Consider the following 14,434-nt stretch of genomic DNA (forward strand, 5'->3'; position numbering starts at 1 on the left):
GGGGAGGCGTGGGGCGGTGGCACGTGGAGCCGGTTGCAGCATGGCGCGGAGCGGGCGGCTCCGCTCGGGCGCCGCCGCCAAACTGAAGCGGTGGCGGAAGGGACACAGCAGCGACTGCAACCCCGAGACCCGCCAGCACCGTCTGGCCGCCCGTAGCCGCTTCTACAGCCGGCCGGCGGGTGAGGGCAGGGAGGCCCCCGCTGCGGGCAGAGGCCTCCGGTGCGGGTAGGGGCCCCCGGGCCGGGCAGCTCTCTGACTGTGCGCGGTCGTGCCTGGCGGGGGCCGCAGGGAGAGCCCTTGGTTGCCCGGCTCCTGGGAAATGGGGAGGGGGCGGCCCCGAGCTGCAGCCCCGGGAGGCGGAGGCAGCAAACCGGGGAGGAGAAGAGAGCCCGCGGCCTAACGAGTGTGTCCTCGGCTCCCAAAGGGCCGTGGCCCCGCCTGTCAGTGCTGCTGCGGTGTCTGGCATGGAGGGGAACGCGGTAGACCCCTCCTCAGAAGGCCGCATGATGATGGGGAGGACAAACCTCGGGGCGTCGGTGTCTGCGAGGGGCTGGAGCCCCACGGCCCTGGCTGCTGTGGTCAGGGAGACACTTCTCCTGCAGACAGAGACGGGTCTGGCAGCACCCATGTTCCTCTTGCAGCTGGTTGCAAGCTGTTGTCTGGGACTCAGAGGGACACGCTTCATGTCCCTCAGCTGTCTGGTTGCCAGGGCTCCAGGTAGAAGATAAATGGGGCAGAGTACACAGAGCACCTTAGCGTTAAAGCCCTGGTACAACCGAGGTGTGTTTGTGGGGGTGTGATGCTCTCCTCCGTCAGAGGAGATGGCTGGACTGTGCCCTGGTTTGTTTTCACAGGACGTAAGAGCTCTTTCCAATTATCGCTGTACCTTCTGCCGTCAGGGGGAAGCAGCATCCATGTCCCACATGCTGGAGATGATCTCCAGCCAAGCTGGTCTGGCTGGGAGGGGAAGGAAGGAGCCAGGGCGTAGGGAGTTTTGGGGTGAATGGCGGAGCAATGCAACTTAGAGGTCCTAAGCGTATCTCTTCACTCCATCAGAGAAAAGCAACTTGACGGTGGATGCGGTGAAGCTGCACAATGAGCTGCAGTCAGGGTCCCCACGTTTGGAGCGGCCAAGTGACAGCGCTCAGCTCCATATGGAGGAGGACGATACTGGGGAGGCCGCCACGGAGAAGTCCTCCGGCACCTTCCTGAGCGGGCTGAGTGACTGCACCAATGTCACCTTCAGTAAGGTGCAGCGCTTCTGGGAGTCCAACTCTGCCGCTCACAAAGAGGTACAGGCAGGAGCAGGGCTGGGGGGAGGGTGTCCAGCAGGGATGGCCCCCCAGATGTCAGATTGAGGGTGCTGACCTGCTCCGCTTGCTGTTTGTAGATCTGTGCTGTGCTGGCAGCCGTGACGGAGGTGATCCGCTCGCGGGGCGGCAAGGAGAGTGAGACAGAGTACTTTGCCACGCTGGTGAGTGACAGTCATGGGGAGGAGGCGTGAGGGGAGCTGCTGTTGGCAGCATGGGTGGGTTCTCCGGATGATTGGTGGTGGAAGGTGCTGCGCTCATATCAGAGGCACCGGGTGTCCTTCTTCAGTAGAGATGCTGTTGGTTTCTCCTGGTTTCTCTCCTGTTGTTGCTTCTCGTTTCTCTGCCCTCCTCCGTAAGGGCTGGGGATGGGGAAGGGTTGGTGTGAACCCGCACTCCCCCTTGCTTACCTCTCCTCTGTTCCCAGATGACTACGCTGGAAGCGGTGGAGTCCCCCGAGTCACTGGCTGCTGTTGCCTACCTGCTCAACCTCGTCCTAAAGCGGTGAGTGGCTGGTAGAGGAGCAGGGAGAACTGCCCAGGCCCATCTTGGAAGAGGGGCTGGCACTGTCCCCCTCACCAGCCTGGGGAAACGACCCAGCCAGAGCGGGCTGGGGATGCAGTTCCCTGCGAGACTGCCACTGTCCGCCTGCTGCTCACACCGCTGACACACCTCCTTTTACTGGCAGGGTCCCAAGCCCTGTGCTCATCAAAAAGTTCTCAGATGCCTCGAAAGCCTTCATGAGTATCATCTCCTCGCAGGCCTGCAACAGCTCCACCTCTGCCCTGCGATGGGTGAGTAGCCGAGAGGCCAGCTGGCAGTGCCAGCTCTCGGTGGGGGTCTGCTGAGAGCTGGGATCGAGCTGCTGCTCTAGGGTGGTGCTGGGTGCTCGGCCTGAGGTTGTTGCAACGCGGGGGTGTCTCTGTGGGGTGATGCTAACACCCCTGCTGCTCATTGTAGGTCCTCTCTTGCCTGGCCACGCTGCTGCGGAAGCAGGACTTGGCAGCCTGGAGCTACCCTGTCACCCTCCAAGTCTATCACGGCTTGCTGAGCTTCTGCGTTCATACCAAGCCCAAGGTGAGCTCCCAGTTCCCCTGGCGAGGGATGACACTGCTTTTGGGGCTCGTCTCTGGGGCTGGGTGTGTGCCCAGGGTGTGCAGCTCCTACCCAGCCAGGCTCTCCATCCCCCAGGTGCGGAAAGCAGCACAGTACGGCGTGTGCTCTGTCCTGAGGGGCAGTGAGTTCATGTTTGGAGATGCGGCCCCTGAGCATCACCCTGCGGCACCTTCCACCGCCAAGTTCTGCGTGCAGGAGATCGAAAAATCTGGAGGTGGGGAGCACTGGAGCAAGGGGTCTGCAGCTGAGTGCAAGGGGGGGCTGTGGCCTGGGTCCCATTCTCCCTCTCTTCATGGGAGAATAGGGACTTGAAGGAAAATGGGGAGGGTGCAGCACCCTGGATTGCTGGGGAGGGTATGAGATGCCTCTGGGGCAAAACACCTAAGGTGTTTTGGGGGTCCTTCAGCCATCTTTCTGTTGCTCTGCACTTCCTAGAAGTCGGGGGGTGTTTACCCCAGCTCTGTGGGTCAGCCCCAGTGCTGTCATGGGGGGCTTTGCCTCTGTCAGGGCTTTGCCATGGGGTGCTGCAGGCTCAGGCGCTGCTCTGCTCCTGCAGGCACCAAGGAGGCCACCACCACCCTGCACATCCTCACCCTGCTGCGGGACCTGCTGCCCTGCTTCCCCGCAGCCGTGGTGAAAACCTGCTGCGAGACCTTGCTCCGAGTCATGACCCTCAGCCACGTGGTGAGTGTCCCTGTGCCGGGGATAGCGAGGGCAGCCCCTTTCCCCCTCGGCTGCACCCTGGAAGGGCTCGAACCCCCTCGGCTGCTGGCTGGGAGCCTGGAAATGCAGGATACAAATGCGGAGGAGCGCGGGGCAGCTGGTGTTGCTGGCCTGCCTGCTGTGGAAGAGGGAGGTTGAAGATGTGGTACAGTTGCAGCAGTGCTGGGCTTCCCTGGGCAGACCCTGCTTTGTGGTAGGGGGGCAGAGGGTGTGAAGGGGTGCTGCCTGCCATGGATATCCCATCCTGATGCCGTGTCCTTCACAGCTGGTGACAGCATGCGCAATGCAAGCCTTCCATAGCCTTTTCAGTGCCCAGGCCAGCGTGGCCTGCCTGCCGGCCGAGCTGAATGCCCAGATCATCACCGTGAGTGTGGGGTGCCGGCGTGGGGAGGGATGGGGCTGGCAGTGCTGCAGTGCTCACTCACTTACCCTCTGCATCTCCAGGCCCTCTACGACTACGTGCCCAGCACGAGTGACCTGCAGCCGCTGCTGACCTGGCTGTCCACCATGGAGCGGGCGCACATCAACCTGGGCAGGTGCGGGCAGGGGCCACAGCTGGGCAGGGGGAGAAGCGACCACTCGTTCTCTCACTCACCCGTTCTCTCTTCTCCAGGCTGCAGAAGGACCTGTGCTGGGCTCACCTGCCCCGCCTCTTCTCGGCTGCCATGAACTGCTTCCTCTCTCCACACTCCCAGGTGGTGTCGGCAGCAGCGCAGACCCTGGAGGTATTGTGCCCGGGGCCCTCTCCTTGCTTGGCTGCCCTGGTCCTCGCCAGGGACTCTGCCCAAGGGTTTGGGGCTTGCCACTGGTAGTGTGCTACTCTGTGCCCCCCAGACTGGGGGGTCTGTGGTCCACTGCTGCCCTATTTTCCCTGTTTGTCCTTGCAGACACTCCTGAGCGAGTGCGTTGCTCCCCACATGGACGACCTGGGCACCGTCTCTGCATCTGCCCCAGCCCCTGCCACCTACCTGTGCAAGATGTTCAGGTGAGAAGCGCTGGTGTGGGAGAGTCTGTCCGCATGGATCTGGCTGAGCTCTGAGCAGCCTCTGCCTAGTCCCTGATCGGTGCTGGGTCGGTCCCCGCCAGCATGACCATCTCCTCTTTCCTCCTCAGATCAGTGGAGGAAGGCCTGACATATCGTTTCCATGCAGCGTGGGACGAGGTGCTGCGAGTGCTGGAGGTCTTCTTTGAGACATGTGGGAAGCAGTGCCACCCCATCATGAGGAAGGTGAGCCAGTCCAGGAGGGTGCAGAGGTGTCCGGCTCATCCACAGAGGCAGGTGGAGCGGCAGTGCTGCTGCCTGGGCTGTGTTGCCCTCTCTGGCTGCGGAGCGGGGCCGTCCCAGGGCCCACTGTCCTGCCTGTGCCAGGGCGGGGTGAGCGCAGCTCTGGCACTTAGCAAGGGAACACGCAGGGCAGCTGGCATCCATGGGCAGGAATAGCAAGTGACACATGCTGGACCTGTCTCCGTGGTTTCTCTGTGACCATCCTACCCTGTCCCCACAGTGTCTCCGGTCTCTGTGTGACCTACGTCTCTCCCCACACTTCCCCTACACCGCTGAAGTTGACCAGGCAGTGGGGGCTGCTGTGAGTGCCATGGGCCCCGAGGTGCTGCTGGAAGCTGTGCCCCTGGAGATCGACGGCAAGGAGTGAGTACAGCTGTGGGGTAGCGGGTCCTGCACCTACTCGCAGCAGCAAAGGACACTGGTCTCTAGCTGAGAGACCGTTTTCCTCTTGTACTTTTCTCAACTGCATCTTCTCTGACCTCTCCATGAGCCAGTGCAAATGACCAGTACCCCCAGCACGCTTAGTGGAGTGCTATCCCTTTGCCTTCTTTTGCTCGTATTTTTTCCATTTCCCCCCAGTTCTCATACTGGGAGATGACCAGCTGCCAATCTGTCGGTGACGGTGGCAATTTTACAGCTGTTTGTTACATTCCTGTTCAGTCACCATGTGGTGCTGGAGGTGTTTCGTTCTACCAAGCCTCCCTGTGCCCAGCTTTGGGGCTGGGCAGAGGTGCCCCGTGCCCAGGGGCTGACGCCGGCAGTGCCCACGCTCCCCTGACCCGTGCCTTCCCTCCTCAGGGAGACACTGGATTTCCCCCGCAGCTGGCTCCTGCCTGTGCTGCGGGACTATGTGCAGGGTGCGCGGCTCGGCTTCTTCACCAGCTACTTCTTGCCCTTGGCGGCCACCCTGAAAAGCAGAGGTGAGGAGGATGGCACAGTGGGGGGGCCAGCAGGTGTGGTTCTGGGCTTCTGGGAGCCCCGGGGGGGGCTGCATTGGTCCTCCCTTCCCTTCCCTGGGACGGAGCAGGGCCTTGCTCCCTCTGCTGCTCTGCTCATCTTCCCCTTCTCTTCTGCAGCCGTGGAGTTTACCCAGGCTGGGAAGAGCATGGAGGCCAAGATCTATGACACGCTGCAGTGGCAGGTAACGAGGAGTGCCCGGGAGCTCTGTCATGGCATACCCGTGGTTCCAGGCTGGAGAGGTGACTTGGGCGAAGGGTGATGGCCTCCCACCTCTTCCTTTGCCTTCCAGGTCTGGACCCTGCTGCCCGGCTTCTGCACCCACCCCACGGATGTGTTGGGGTCCTTCAAGGGGCTGGCCCGCACCCTGGGCATGGCCATCAGCGAGCGCCCGGACCTGCGCCCCACCGTGTGCCAGGCCTTGCGCACCCTCATCAACAAAGGATGCGAGACAGGTTGAAGGGGGGACAGATCCTTGCTGTGGGTCCTTGCGCCCTGCGGTGACCTGGAGAGGGGAGATGCTGATCCGCACCCCTTTGTCATCCTCTCCCCAGAGGCAGAGAAGGCAGAAGTGGGTCGCTTTGCCAAAAATTTCTTGCCTATCCTGTTCAATGTGTACAGCCAGTCCGAGGAGGACGGGGGCAGCAGTGCTCAGCGCCGCTCCGTGCTAGACACTGTCCGAGCTTACTTGACCATCACTGATCCCCAGGTGAGTGGGCAGTGGGGCAGGTTGTGCTGGCTTAGGCCAGCATCTCCCCATTGGACCCAGTTTGATGGGGCTGTGGTGGGTGCCTGACTGGAAAGGACGAAAAGAAAGAAGCTGGGCAGAGAACAGCCCTTCCCTGCCCTCATGAGGAGGGAGCTCTTCCCAGCCAGCCATCTGGGATTTCCCAGTCTTGCAGCTGCATCTGGCACATTGTGCACGAGCCCTTTGGGAATTTGTCCAGCTCTTTTTGGACCCATGGTGCTTCTGCTCTCCGCTAAGTCCTGTGGCAAGGCATTTGCCAGGAGGATTGCAAACTGTTGTAAAAGCACTATGTTCAGTCGGTTCTGATCCTGCTCTGTGTGCTTGCCCTGCAGATGGTGTGTGGGTTCCTGCAGAAAGCGAGCGAGAAGCTGACCAGTCCTGAGAGCTCCGAGTTTGCCAGGTAACACCCTAATGGGTAAAGCTGCTGGCTTCCTCCTGGTGAGCAGCGCTAGGACACTCTTGCTGTCGATGTGCCACTCTCGTGCATCCGATGAGAGTTACAGATGGAGTCTCAGCTTGGTCGGGCAGTGTTAGTGATGCTGCAGTTACCCACCTGTGTGTCATTCTCTGCTGCAGACACTCCATCCTGGACCTGGTGGTGGCAATGGCACCCTACGCTGATGAACAGGCCCTGGGCTCCCTGTACCGCACCATCCAGCCTTCCCTCCAGGTGAGTCAGCCCCCAGCCCCAACAGGTACAGGGGGTGCAGTGAGGCACCATCTGCTTGCTGCCAGCTTGGACCCATGCGCTGGAGGGCTGAGCAGCTGCTATAGCTCCCTGCTGCGTGGGGTGCTGCAGGGGTCCCTTTAGACACCGTGGGGAGGGCCTGCCCTGACAATGGGCACGTGTTGGCTGCCCCTGCAGAGCAAGGAGCGCAGCATGCAGAAGAAGGCGTACCGTGTGCTGGAGGAGGTGTGTGCCGCTCCCCATGTCCCCTGCCAGGCCTTCGTCCGCTCCCACCTGCAGGATCTGCAGACAACGCTCCTGGAATCGCTCAAAAGTGCAGCTTCCCCAGCCAAGAGGGTGAGAGCAAGGGCTGCAGTGGCCAAGCTTGGTCCCTGACAGGAGGGGACAGGGTCAGGGCAGCCAGGTGTGTGTCCCCGGGTGTACCAGCGCTGGGCTGTTTTCTTTCCGCAGCCCCGGCTGAAGTGCCTGTTCCACATCGTGAAGCAGCTTTCTGCAGAGCATGAGCCCTTCGTCACTGCCCTGGTCCCAGAGGTGAGAGTGGTCCCTGGGGGGATCCAGCTGATTCTGGCCATGGAGGGGGGCCAGCAGGGTTGTGATGTGCTCCTGTGCTTCCAGGTCATCCTCTGCACCAAGGAAGTGTCAGTGGGGGCCCGCAAGAACGCCTTTGTGCTGCTTGTGGAAATGGGGCATGCCTTCATCCGCTTCGGGCCCACACCCCAAGGTGAGCTCCAGCTCCACATACTCAGCCCCACGGCCGCTTGGGCCCCAGGGGAATTGGAGCCATGCCTGCCACCCCACTGAAATGGGCCAGGGATGCTGTTGGGTGAGGGGCGAGCAGGATCCTGAGTCATTCTCCTCCTGCAGAGGGCATGCAGCGGTTCCTGTTCCTGATCTATGCGGGGCTCACGGGCTCGGTCACCATGATCAGCTGCACAGTGCTGGCACTGACCCGTCTGTTCTTTGAGTTCAAAGGTGAGTTAGAGCAGAAGCAGTGAGGGCATGGGGACAGCACGGGGATAAGGCAGCACTCTCCGGCAAAGGCGGGTGCTGGGAGGAGGTCGGCTGTGGCTGAGCCCTGCCACGGTTGCAGATCACCTGGAGCTGAGTGTGGTGGAGCAGCTCCTGCAGAACGTCTGCCTGCTGCTGGCCTCCCGCACACGAGACGTGGTGAAGGCAGCCCTGGGCTTCCTCAAGGTCACACTGCTGCTGGTGGACACCAAGCTGCTGGCCAAGCACGTCCAGGCGATGGTGAGATCCTGCATGGGGTGCTCCGAGGAGGGTGACAGGGCAGAGCTGGGGCTGCCTTGAGCAGCCAGGGGCATCTCCAGCGGCACCCTGCTTCTGCCTGGGAGACAAGGTCACAACCTTGATCTCGGTGGCTGGGTAGGCAGTGGGGGGGTCCCTCTCCTGAATGCTGGCATGGACCTGCCAGAGAACCCCCATGAATTGGCCCTGCTAACGGGGAGACTTCCCCACGGCCCTGCCTGGAGTGGACTTGAGGAGCTGGCACCAGGGTGAGCAAGGTGGCTGTGCAGGGGAGGGGTGGAAGGCTGAGTGCCCAGGGCAGAGGTGCTTTGGTCTCAAGAGTCTCTCTTCTGGCAGCTGGAGGCTGTGGGGAACCTTTCAGATGACATGAGACGCCACTTCCGTATGAAGCTGCGAAACCTCTTCACCAAGTTCATCCGCAAGTTCGGGTAAGCTGGGGGCTGCTGGGTCGTGCTGGAGCCATGCTGGAGCCATGCTGGGGCAGTGAGGGAGCAACCTAGGAAGCGGTGCAGGAGGAGATGGGCACTGACCACCCTCTGTATACTCCTCAGCTTTGAGCTGGTGAAGGGGCTGCTGCCGGCCGAGTACCACAAGGTGCTGGCGAACGTCCGCAAGGCAGAAGCCCGGAGCCGCAAGCAGCGTGCCCTAAGGCGGGCAGCTGCGGATACAGATGAAGAGGAGGCACCACCTGCACAGCCCAGAGGAGACAGGTAAAGATCAGCTGGGAGTGAAGAAGAAGCAGCCCCCACAGAGGGCTTGGTGCTGAATCTGTTCAGATGGTGTCTCTAAAGTTGCTGGGGACATCTCTGGGGCTGCTGGGCACTGTGGGGTAGGCTGGGGTCTGCACCCCTGGGCTTGTTCCGTTTCCGTCATTGTTTCTGTATCTTGACCAGCTTTGAGGAAATCCTGGCTGACTCAGAGGATGAGGAGGAGGAAGAGGAAGAACGGCAGCGGAGCAAGGAGTGGAGGAAGCAAGCACGGCAGAAGGGCCAGGCCTGGCTGAAGGAAGGGGAAGAGGATGAGCCCCTCAACTTCCTGGACCCCAACGTGTCCCAGCGGGTGCTGGGTGAGGAGCAGAGCTTCAGATGTGGCTGGGATGGGGTGGACAGGGCGGGGGCTCGTGCGATGCACAGGGGCTCTGGGGGTATGACTGCACCCAGAGTGGGTCCTTCCCCTGACCTGCCTCTCTGTGAGCAGCCACCAAGCCAGGCCCAAAGCGGTCCAGAGGAGTGAGCCATGACTTCCAGGTGTCTGAGGATGGGCGCCTGATCATCCATGAAGAGGAGGATGAGGTGGACGATGATGAAGCCAAAGGTACTGCCTGGGCTTGCGGGGGCCCATGCTAGACTTGCTCTGGTACTCCGAATGGTTTTGTTCCTGCCACTCATACATGGGAGCCTGGGGAGGAATGTGGGTGGAAGCGGCAGGCATTGGTGTGGCCTTGTGTCACACCCAGTGGCTCTCTTCTGGGCCACTGCCACCCAGGGGAGGCAGCCCCCTCCATCACCAGGAGGAGGCTGGAAGGGGACATGGCCTCCAGTGCCAGTTCGGCAGGGGCACCCTGCTCCCGCATCCTGCACTGACCGTCTTGTCCTGTACTGTAGGAGCGGATGAGGAGATGGCAGATGTGCTGCAAGATGTGGGTCTCCGCAGTGTGAGTATGGGGCGCATGGTCCTGAGGAGATGCTGGGGGAACTCGGCTGTGCCAAACTCCTGCCTGTGCCGCAGCAGCTGCAGCTCTGCCCAAGGGGCCAGTGGGAACACCAGGCAAGCGCCAGCTGCTTGGAGGGGTGCAGGAGGCTGGCTGGGGACATAGTATGTGCCCCTGGGCCCCCATGGGAGGAAGCAGGAGGTCAGAGGTCTGTGGGAGGGCAGAGCTGTAAGGACAAGCCAGCTGCAGGGTCCCCACTGCCTTCTTCTGCAGAAGAAAAGCCAGAAGCGTCGGTTCAGAGAGGAGCAAGGCCATGAGGAAGCCGAGGCTGGGACCTACCCTCAGTACAGACGTAAGTCCTTCACCTGTGCCCAGTCTGGGGCTCCCCAGGGTGCCAGAACCACGTGCCCATCTTACTGGGTTGCTGCAGGGCAGCTGAAGCAGAGATCTCTGCTGTCCTCACACCCAAGGGCTGGATGCAAAAACAGGAACAGCTTCCCCAGCCCTTGTGCATCCTAGCACAGGAAATTGGAAGGGGGAGCCCGAGGACCCCTTTTCAACACACATTCCCTGTTTTCCAGCTGGAGGCTCTGGGATCCACCGGCAGCTGAGCAAGGAGCCGGCCTTCGGTGCAGAGTACAGATCCAAGGTGAGGGACCTGGAGGGTCGCAGGGTTTTGGGGGGGAGATGCCAGGGGCTTTGCTGGGGCAGGATGGCTGCTGGGCTGGGGGGCAGAAAGCACTGGGTGTTTGCTGAGGGTCTGGTCCATCAGTGCGGAGGCTGGGAGAGTAAATCTCTGCTCCAAGAGAAGTTGTCAAACATTCAGTACCTGTGACCATTTCCAACCCACCTTGGAGTGCTGGTCCTGCTCTTGCTGTGGCCAGTGTGTAGCATCATCTGGCTGGGAAATAAGCTCCAAGGGCCACATGCTGAGCTGGCACCCCACTACAGCATAGCCGTTGGGGTGGCTGGGTGCCAGGGTTGCACCAGAACAGGACACATGCATCTCCCCTGGTGCTGCATATCTTCTCCCATGTCACTATCTCCCACAGAAAGGCAAAGGTGACGTGAAGAAGAAGGGCCAGCTCGACCCCTATGCCTACATCCCCCTGAACAGAGCTAAACTCAACAGAAGGTGAGACTAACTGGGAATGGCACAGGGTGGGGAACGGGGCCAAAACACGGGTTCGATCCTGCTTTTTGTTGTTACCTTTTTTCTGTGGGTCTGGGAACTCCCTGCCAGCCTCTGCACCGCTCTTTGCGGAGCTTGGAGCATCGCTGTGGATCGGCTGTGCCCAGTGCCTGCCCTAACCCAGCCTCCTGCTCCTTCCTCCCTCCAGAAAGCGGGCGAAAATGCAGGGCCAGTTCAAGGGCCTGATGAAGGGAGCCCAGCGTGGGGCCAAGGCCGGCCGCAGGAACCGTCTGAAGGCCCAGCGCCCCTGAGGAGCTTCAGGTCAGACAACACCCTGTGGCCTCTGGGCACCGGGGAATGGGGGCTTCATGAGTGGACTCCTCTGCAGAAGGTGACCTGTGTCTGTTTGAGACTCGCTTGGAAGCCACCCTGTTGTATTACGGACTCTTGGCCCAAGCCCTGCCCTCCTGTGCCTGGAGGAAGGTGCTGGGTTGTCTGGTGCAGGGGTATGTGTGTGTGTGTGTGCGTGTGCGTGAGAGCAAATAACATGTAATGAATTATCTATATTGATAAATACACACTGTTCCAACCCACCCCAGATTCCTCCTCTCCTTCCCTTAAGAGCTGTGCACGCCATGTCCCCCGTGCTCTACAGCGGGTTCCTTCTGCCCCTGCAGCACTGTGCCCCACAGGGCTCACACCTGCACCAGCCTGGGACCTGGGGTTGGAGCCCTCTCTCTGGCGTGGGGCTTTCTTAGGGGCTGCCAGGAGCCACGCTGTGGCACAGAGCAGCGAGGCACTGCCCGTGTCCCGTGCCCTCCTGGCAGACAGGGCTGAGTCGTGGGGTTGGCCAAAGGGAGAAGCCACAGATGGTGAAAAGTTCTTTGCTACAACCAGCTTCCTTAAACAAACTCCCTCTTGGCAGCATCTTCTGCTGGATGAACAGGGTCTCAGCCTGGGGATCTATGCTGGGTGGAGGAGCGTCCGCCATTTGGCTGCCACTGTTTTCGGCCCTTCCTCTTGCTTTTCTCGTATCAGCCATGCTTGGTTGCGGGGCAGAAGAGTTTGCTGCAAACTTCTTCAAATTGGCTGGAAAACTGCTACTGCAAATCTCTGTGCCTTGCCCTTTTCCTTATCTATGAGATCTGAGAAAAGCCCTTTCCTCTGCTCGGACCACCTGCTGCCGGCTAGGCCTGAGCAGTGCAAATAATCCTCGACATTTTTAGCTGCCCATCCATCTCAGGTCAGCCTGAGCATCTGTTTTTGCCCAGTTAACTTCTGCATTGAGCTCAAAAGATCGTGTTTGGCCAAGTCATGCTGAAGAGAATGGAGCTGAGGGTATGGATACAGGTCCTATTGCTCACTCTGCAAAAAAACACGTATTTGTGAATGTAGCTGTCTTTCCCTTCCTCTTCTGTATTAAAAAGCGTTTAGCCCTTTGTCATTTCCAGCACGGTAGCTTACATGCAATGCTTCTCAGTCTCCTAATAAGCTAAAGGGATTGTGCTTGTTCAGCCTCTTACTGCAGGCTTCTTTCTGGAGGCTGCAAATCCAGTTTTGTGGCTCTCTTATGTGCTTTTTCATTTTTTTTTCTAAGATCTGTTTAAAAGCCTGCGGGTGGAAGAGGAGCTCTTGTACTGGTACTGGTCCTGCCGTGTCAGGAGCACTGTCCCCATCCTGCTTCCCCACCCAGGACTCTGACTTGGACCCTTCAGCCCAGGGCTGTGTTGAGGCGGTGCTGCTCTAATCCTGCCAGAAGGGAGCTCGCAGCCTGGTTTATGGGACAGGCATCTCCAGCAGCACCTCCTGACTGCTTTCAGTCAGCAGGAGCTACGTCCATCTTCCTTTGCTGCCTGCAGCCCTGGCCTGATGCCCTGAGGGCAGGACAGGGGGAGACAGGCAGCAGTCACCTTCCAAGCCCCCCCCAGCACCTGTAATATGCAGCTCTAGGCCCACCAGGGCTATCTGTCTTTCTGCTTTCTCCTTGGAGACGGGGCCTGGAGAAGGCTGTAGCTAATTCATTTAAAAGCTTCAGATTACTCACTGTATTGTTCTTCATTTGCATGTTGTTGCTTAAATTAGTGCATGCCTGCTTGGAACAGAAGAGTTTCATTAGCACAGAGGATGGTGTTCGCCTTAGCTGGTGTCCAGAGAACAGATTCTTCTGCAACAACATCTTGTTAATCAGCTAATTAATCATGTAATGCAATAGAAACCCTTGGAGAGGAGACGTCATCCTGCCCAGGGAGGCTGGCTGCGAGTCAAGCCTGCTCCCCACCAGCAGCTGTCCCTGGCAGGGAGTAGAGCTGCGTCTTGGGGGTCCGCAGAAGGCTGAGCCCATCCCTCTGCTGTGGGGCAGGGTGAGGGGGATGCGGGGTTCTGCCCCACGCAGATGCCAGACACAAATATTTTGCAGTTACCTGCAGAGAAGCGAAAGACAGGGACATGGAGGGATGCCTGGCTTTTGTTGCTCAAGCTGGGAGGTGGCAGGAGGCTATTTCTTCACCCAGCATGCCACCAAACCATGCAACTCCTTTCCGCAGGCTACAGCGGGCACCAACAGTGCACCCGTGTTCGGCTATGCTTGTGCAGGAAATTGACACCAAAGGCTCTTAACCTTGCAGATACCAGCTGCAAAGCGTGAGATCTCGTCCTAGGCATGCTTGAGGAGAGGCTGGCAAGAGGAGAGCACTGGCTGGGTGGGCCCTGGACTGGTTGGGACAGTTGCAAGTGCCCACATCATTGACTTTTTAGGCTTAAAATCAGGAGGAGAAGGGGAACACCATAATTTCCTAACCCTAGAAGACACCTGCCTGGGTTGTGTGTGCTGTGGCATGCTGCCGAGAGGGACAGACCTGCCTTGTGGGGCTGTGCCCACGCAGCATCCAGCTGGACCACCACCTCCTCCGAGGATGCTGCAGCGCCTTTGGGGGTCCCCACAGGGAGACGTGAGTCTCCCCTGTTCAAAGTCAGGATTTGGCAGGCCCCAAGGCTCAGGGATGGGAAACCCTCCTGGGGGAAGCAGTATAAGAGGAACTTTGGTGTTTATGCTAGAATGATTGGCAGTAAGATAATTAAGTGTTGAGGTTTAAAATGCCAAGGGACCATTCCAGCTGAAATCTAGTCAATTAAAGAAATGTCAGATTAATTCCTAGTCTCCTCAGCACTCTGCTCTACAGTTCCACTTATCGTTTCTGAAAAGTTTGTCTTTCTTCTCTTGATTGGTACCTGAAAGCTCTGTGCAAACGCAGATGCAGCAAGTGTGAGGGCACACAGGGACAGCTTCCACACACAAAGGAAAAAAACAAAGAGGAAACAAAGAAATAAAACTACTTTTCCAGTGTCTCCGTTCCTCTAATTTCTCCTTGATGGTGAGCAAAGATAAAAAATATTCAGGCTGAGATGTGGGTTTATGGTGTAACTCGTGCCTCTTGGAGCAGTTCTAGTGGTGTCTGCAGACTCAGGCAGACCCTAATGCCCTGGTTACGCACAAGCCACAAAGTTTTCTTGAAATAAAATGGTTGCAACTTGTATTTTTTCTACTGAATGTTAAGGCTT

The 14,434-nt window shown here is 59.2% G+C and overlaps 1 protein-coding gene across 2 annotated transcripts; it reads left to right on the forward strand.

The window, feature by feature from the left end:
- The first annotated feature begins 6 nt into the window (after positions 1 to 6).
- Positions 7 to 14,219, forward strand: RRP12 (ribosomal RNA processing 12 homolog). 2 transcript variants are annotated; one of them, XM_074593104.1, is made up of 35 exons: positions 7 to 179; positions 1,057 to 1,292; positions 1,391 to 1,474; positions 1,738 to 1,814; positions 1,999 to 2,104; positions 2,271 to 2,387; positions 2,502 to 2,640; positions 2,983 to 3,110; positions 3,415 to 3,513; positions 3,594 to 3,685; positions 3,763 to 3,874; positions 4,037 to 4,134; positions 4,263 to 4,377; positions 4,655 to 4,797; positions 5,233 to 5,354; positions 5,511 to 5,575; positions 5,684 to 5,846; positions 5,946 to 6,100; positions 6,472 to 6,539; positions 6,716 to 6,809; positions 7,005 to 7,163; positions 7,278 to 7,358; positions 7,443 to 7,548; positions 7,692 to 7,799; positions 7,918 to 8,075; positions 8,430 to 8,521; positions 8,645 to 8,803; positions 8,987 to 9,159; positions 9,291 to 9,407; positions 9,698 to 9,747; positions 10,018 to 10,096; positions 10,326 to 10,393; positions 10,797 to 10,879; positions 11,085 to 11,197; positions 12,474 to 14,219. In XM_074593104.1, exons 1-34 carry the CDS (start codon positions 41 to 43, stop codon positions 11,185 to 11,187), a joined length of 3,888 nt encoding a protein of 1,295 aa, XP_074449205.1. In that variant the 5' UTR covers positions 7 to 40; the 3' UTR covers positions 11,188 to 11,197; positions 12,474 to 14,219. The 2 variants fall into 2 exon arrangements, with proteins under 2 accessions (XP_074449205.1, XP_074449206.1); XM_074593105.1 differs by lacking the exon at positions 12,474 to 14,219 and adding an exon at positions 11,802 to 12,327.
- Positions 14,220 to 14,434: the final 215 nt, after the last annotated feature.

The sequence above is a fragment of the Larus michahellis genome, chromosome 6, assembly GCF_964199755.1.
Source record: "Larus michahellis chromosome 6, bLarMic1.1, whole genome shotgun sequence".
Lineage (NCBI taxonomy): Eukaryota > Metazoa > Chordata > Aves > Charadriiformes > Laridae > Larus > Larus michahellis.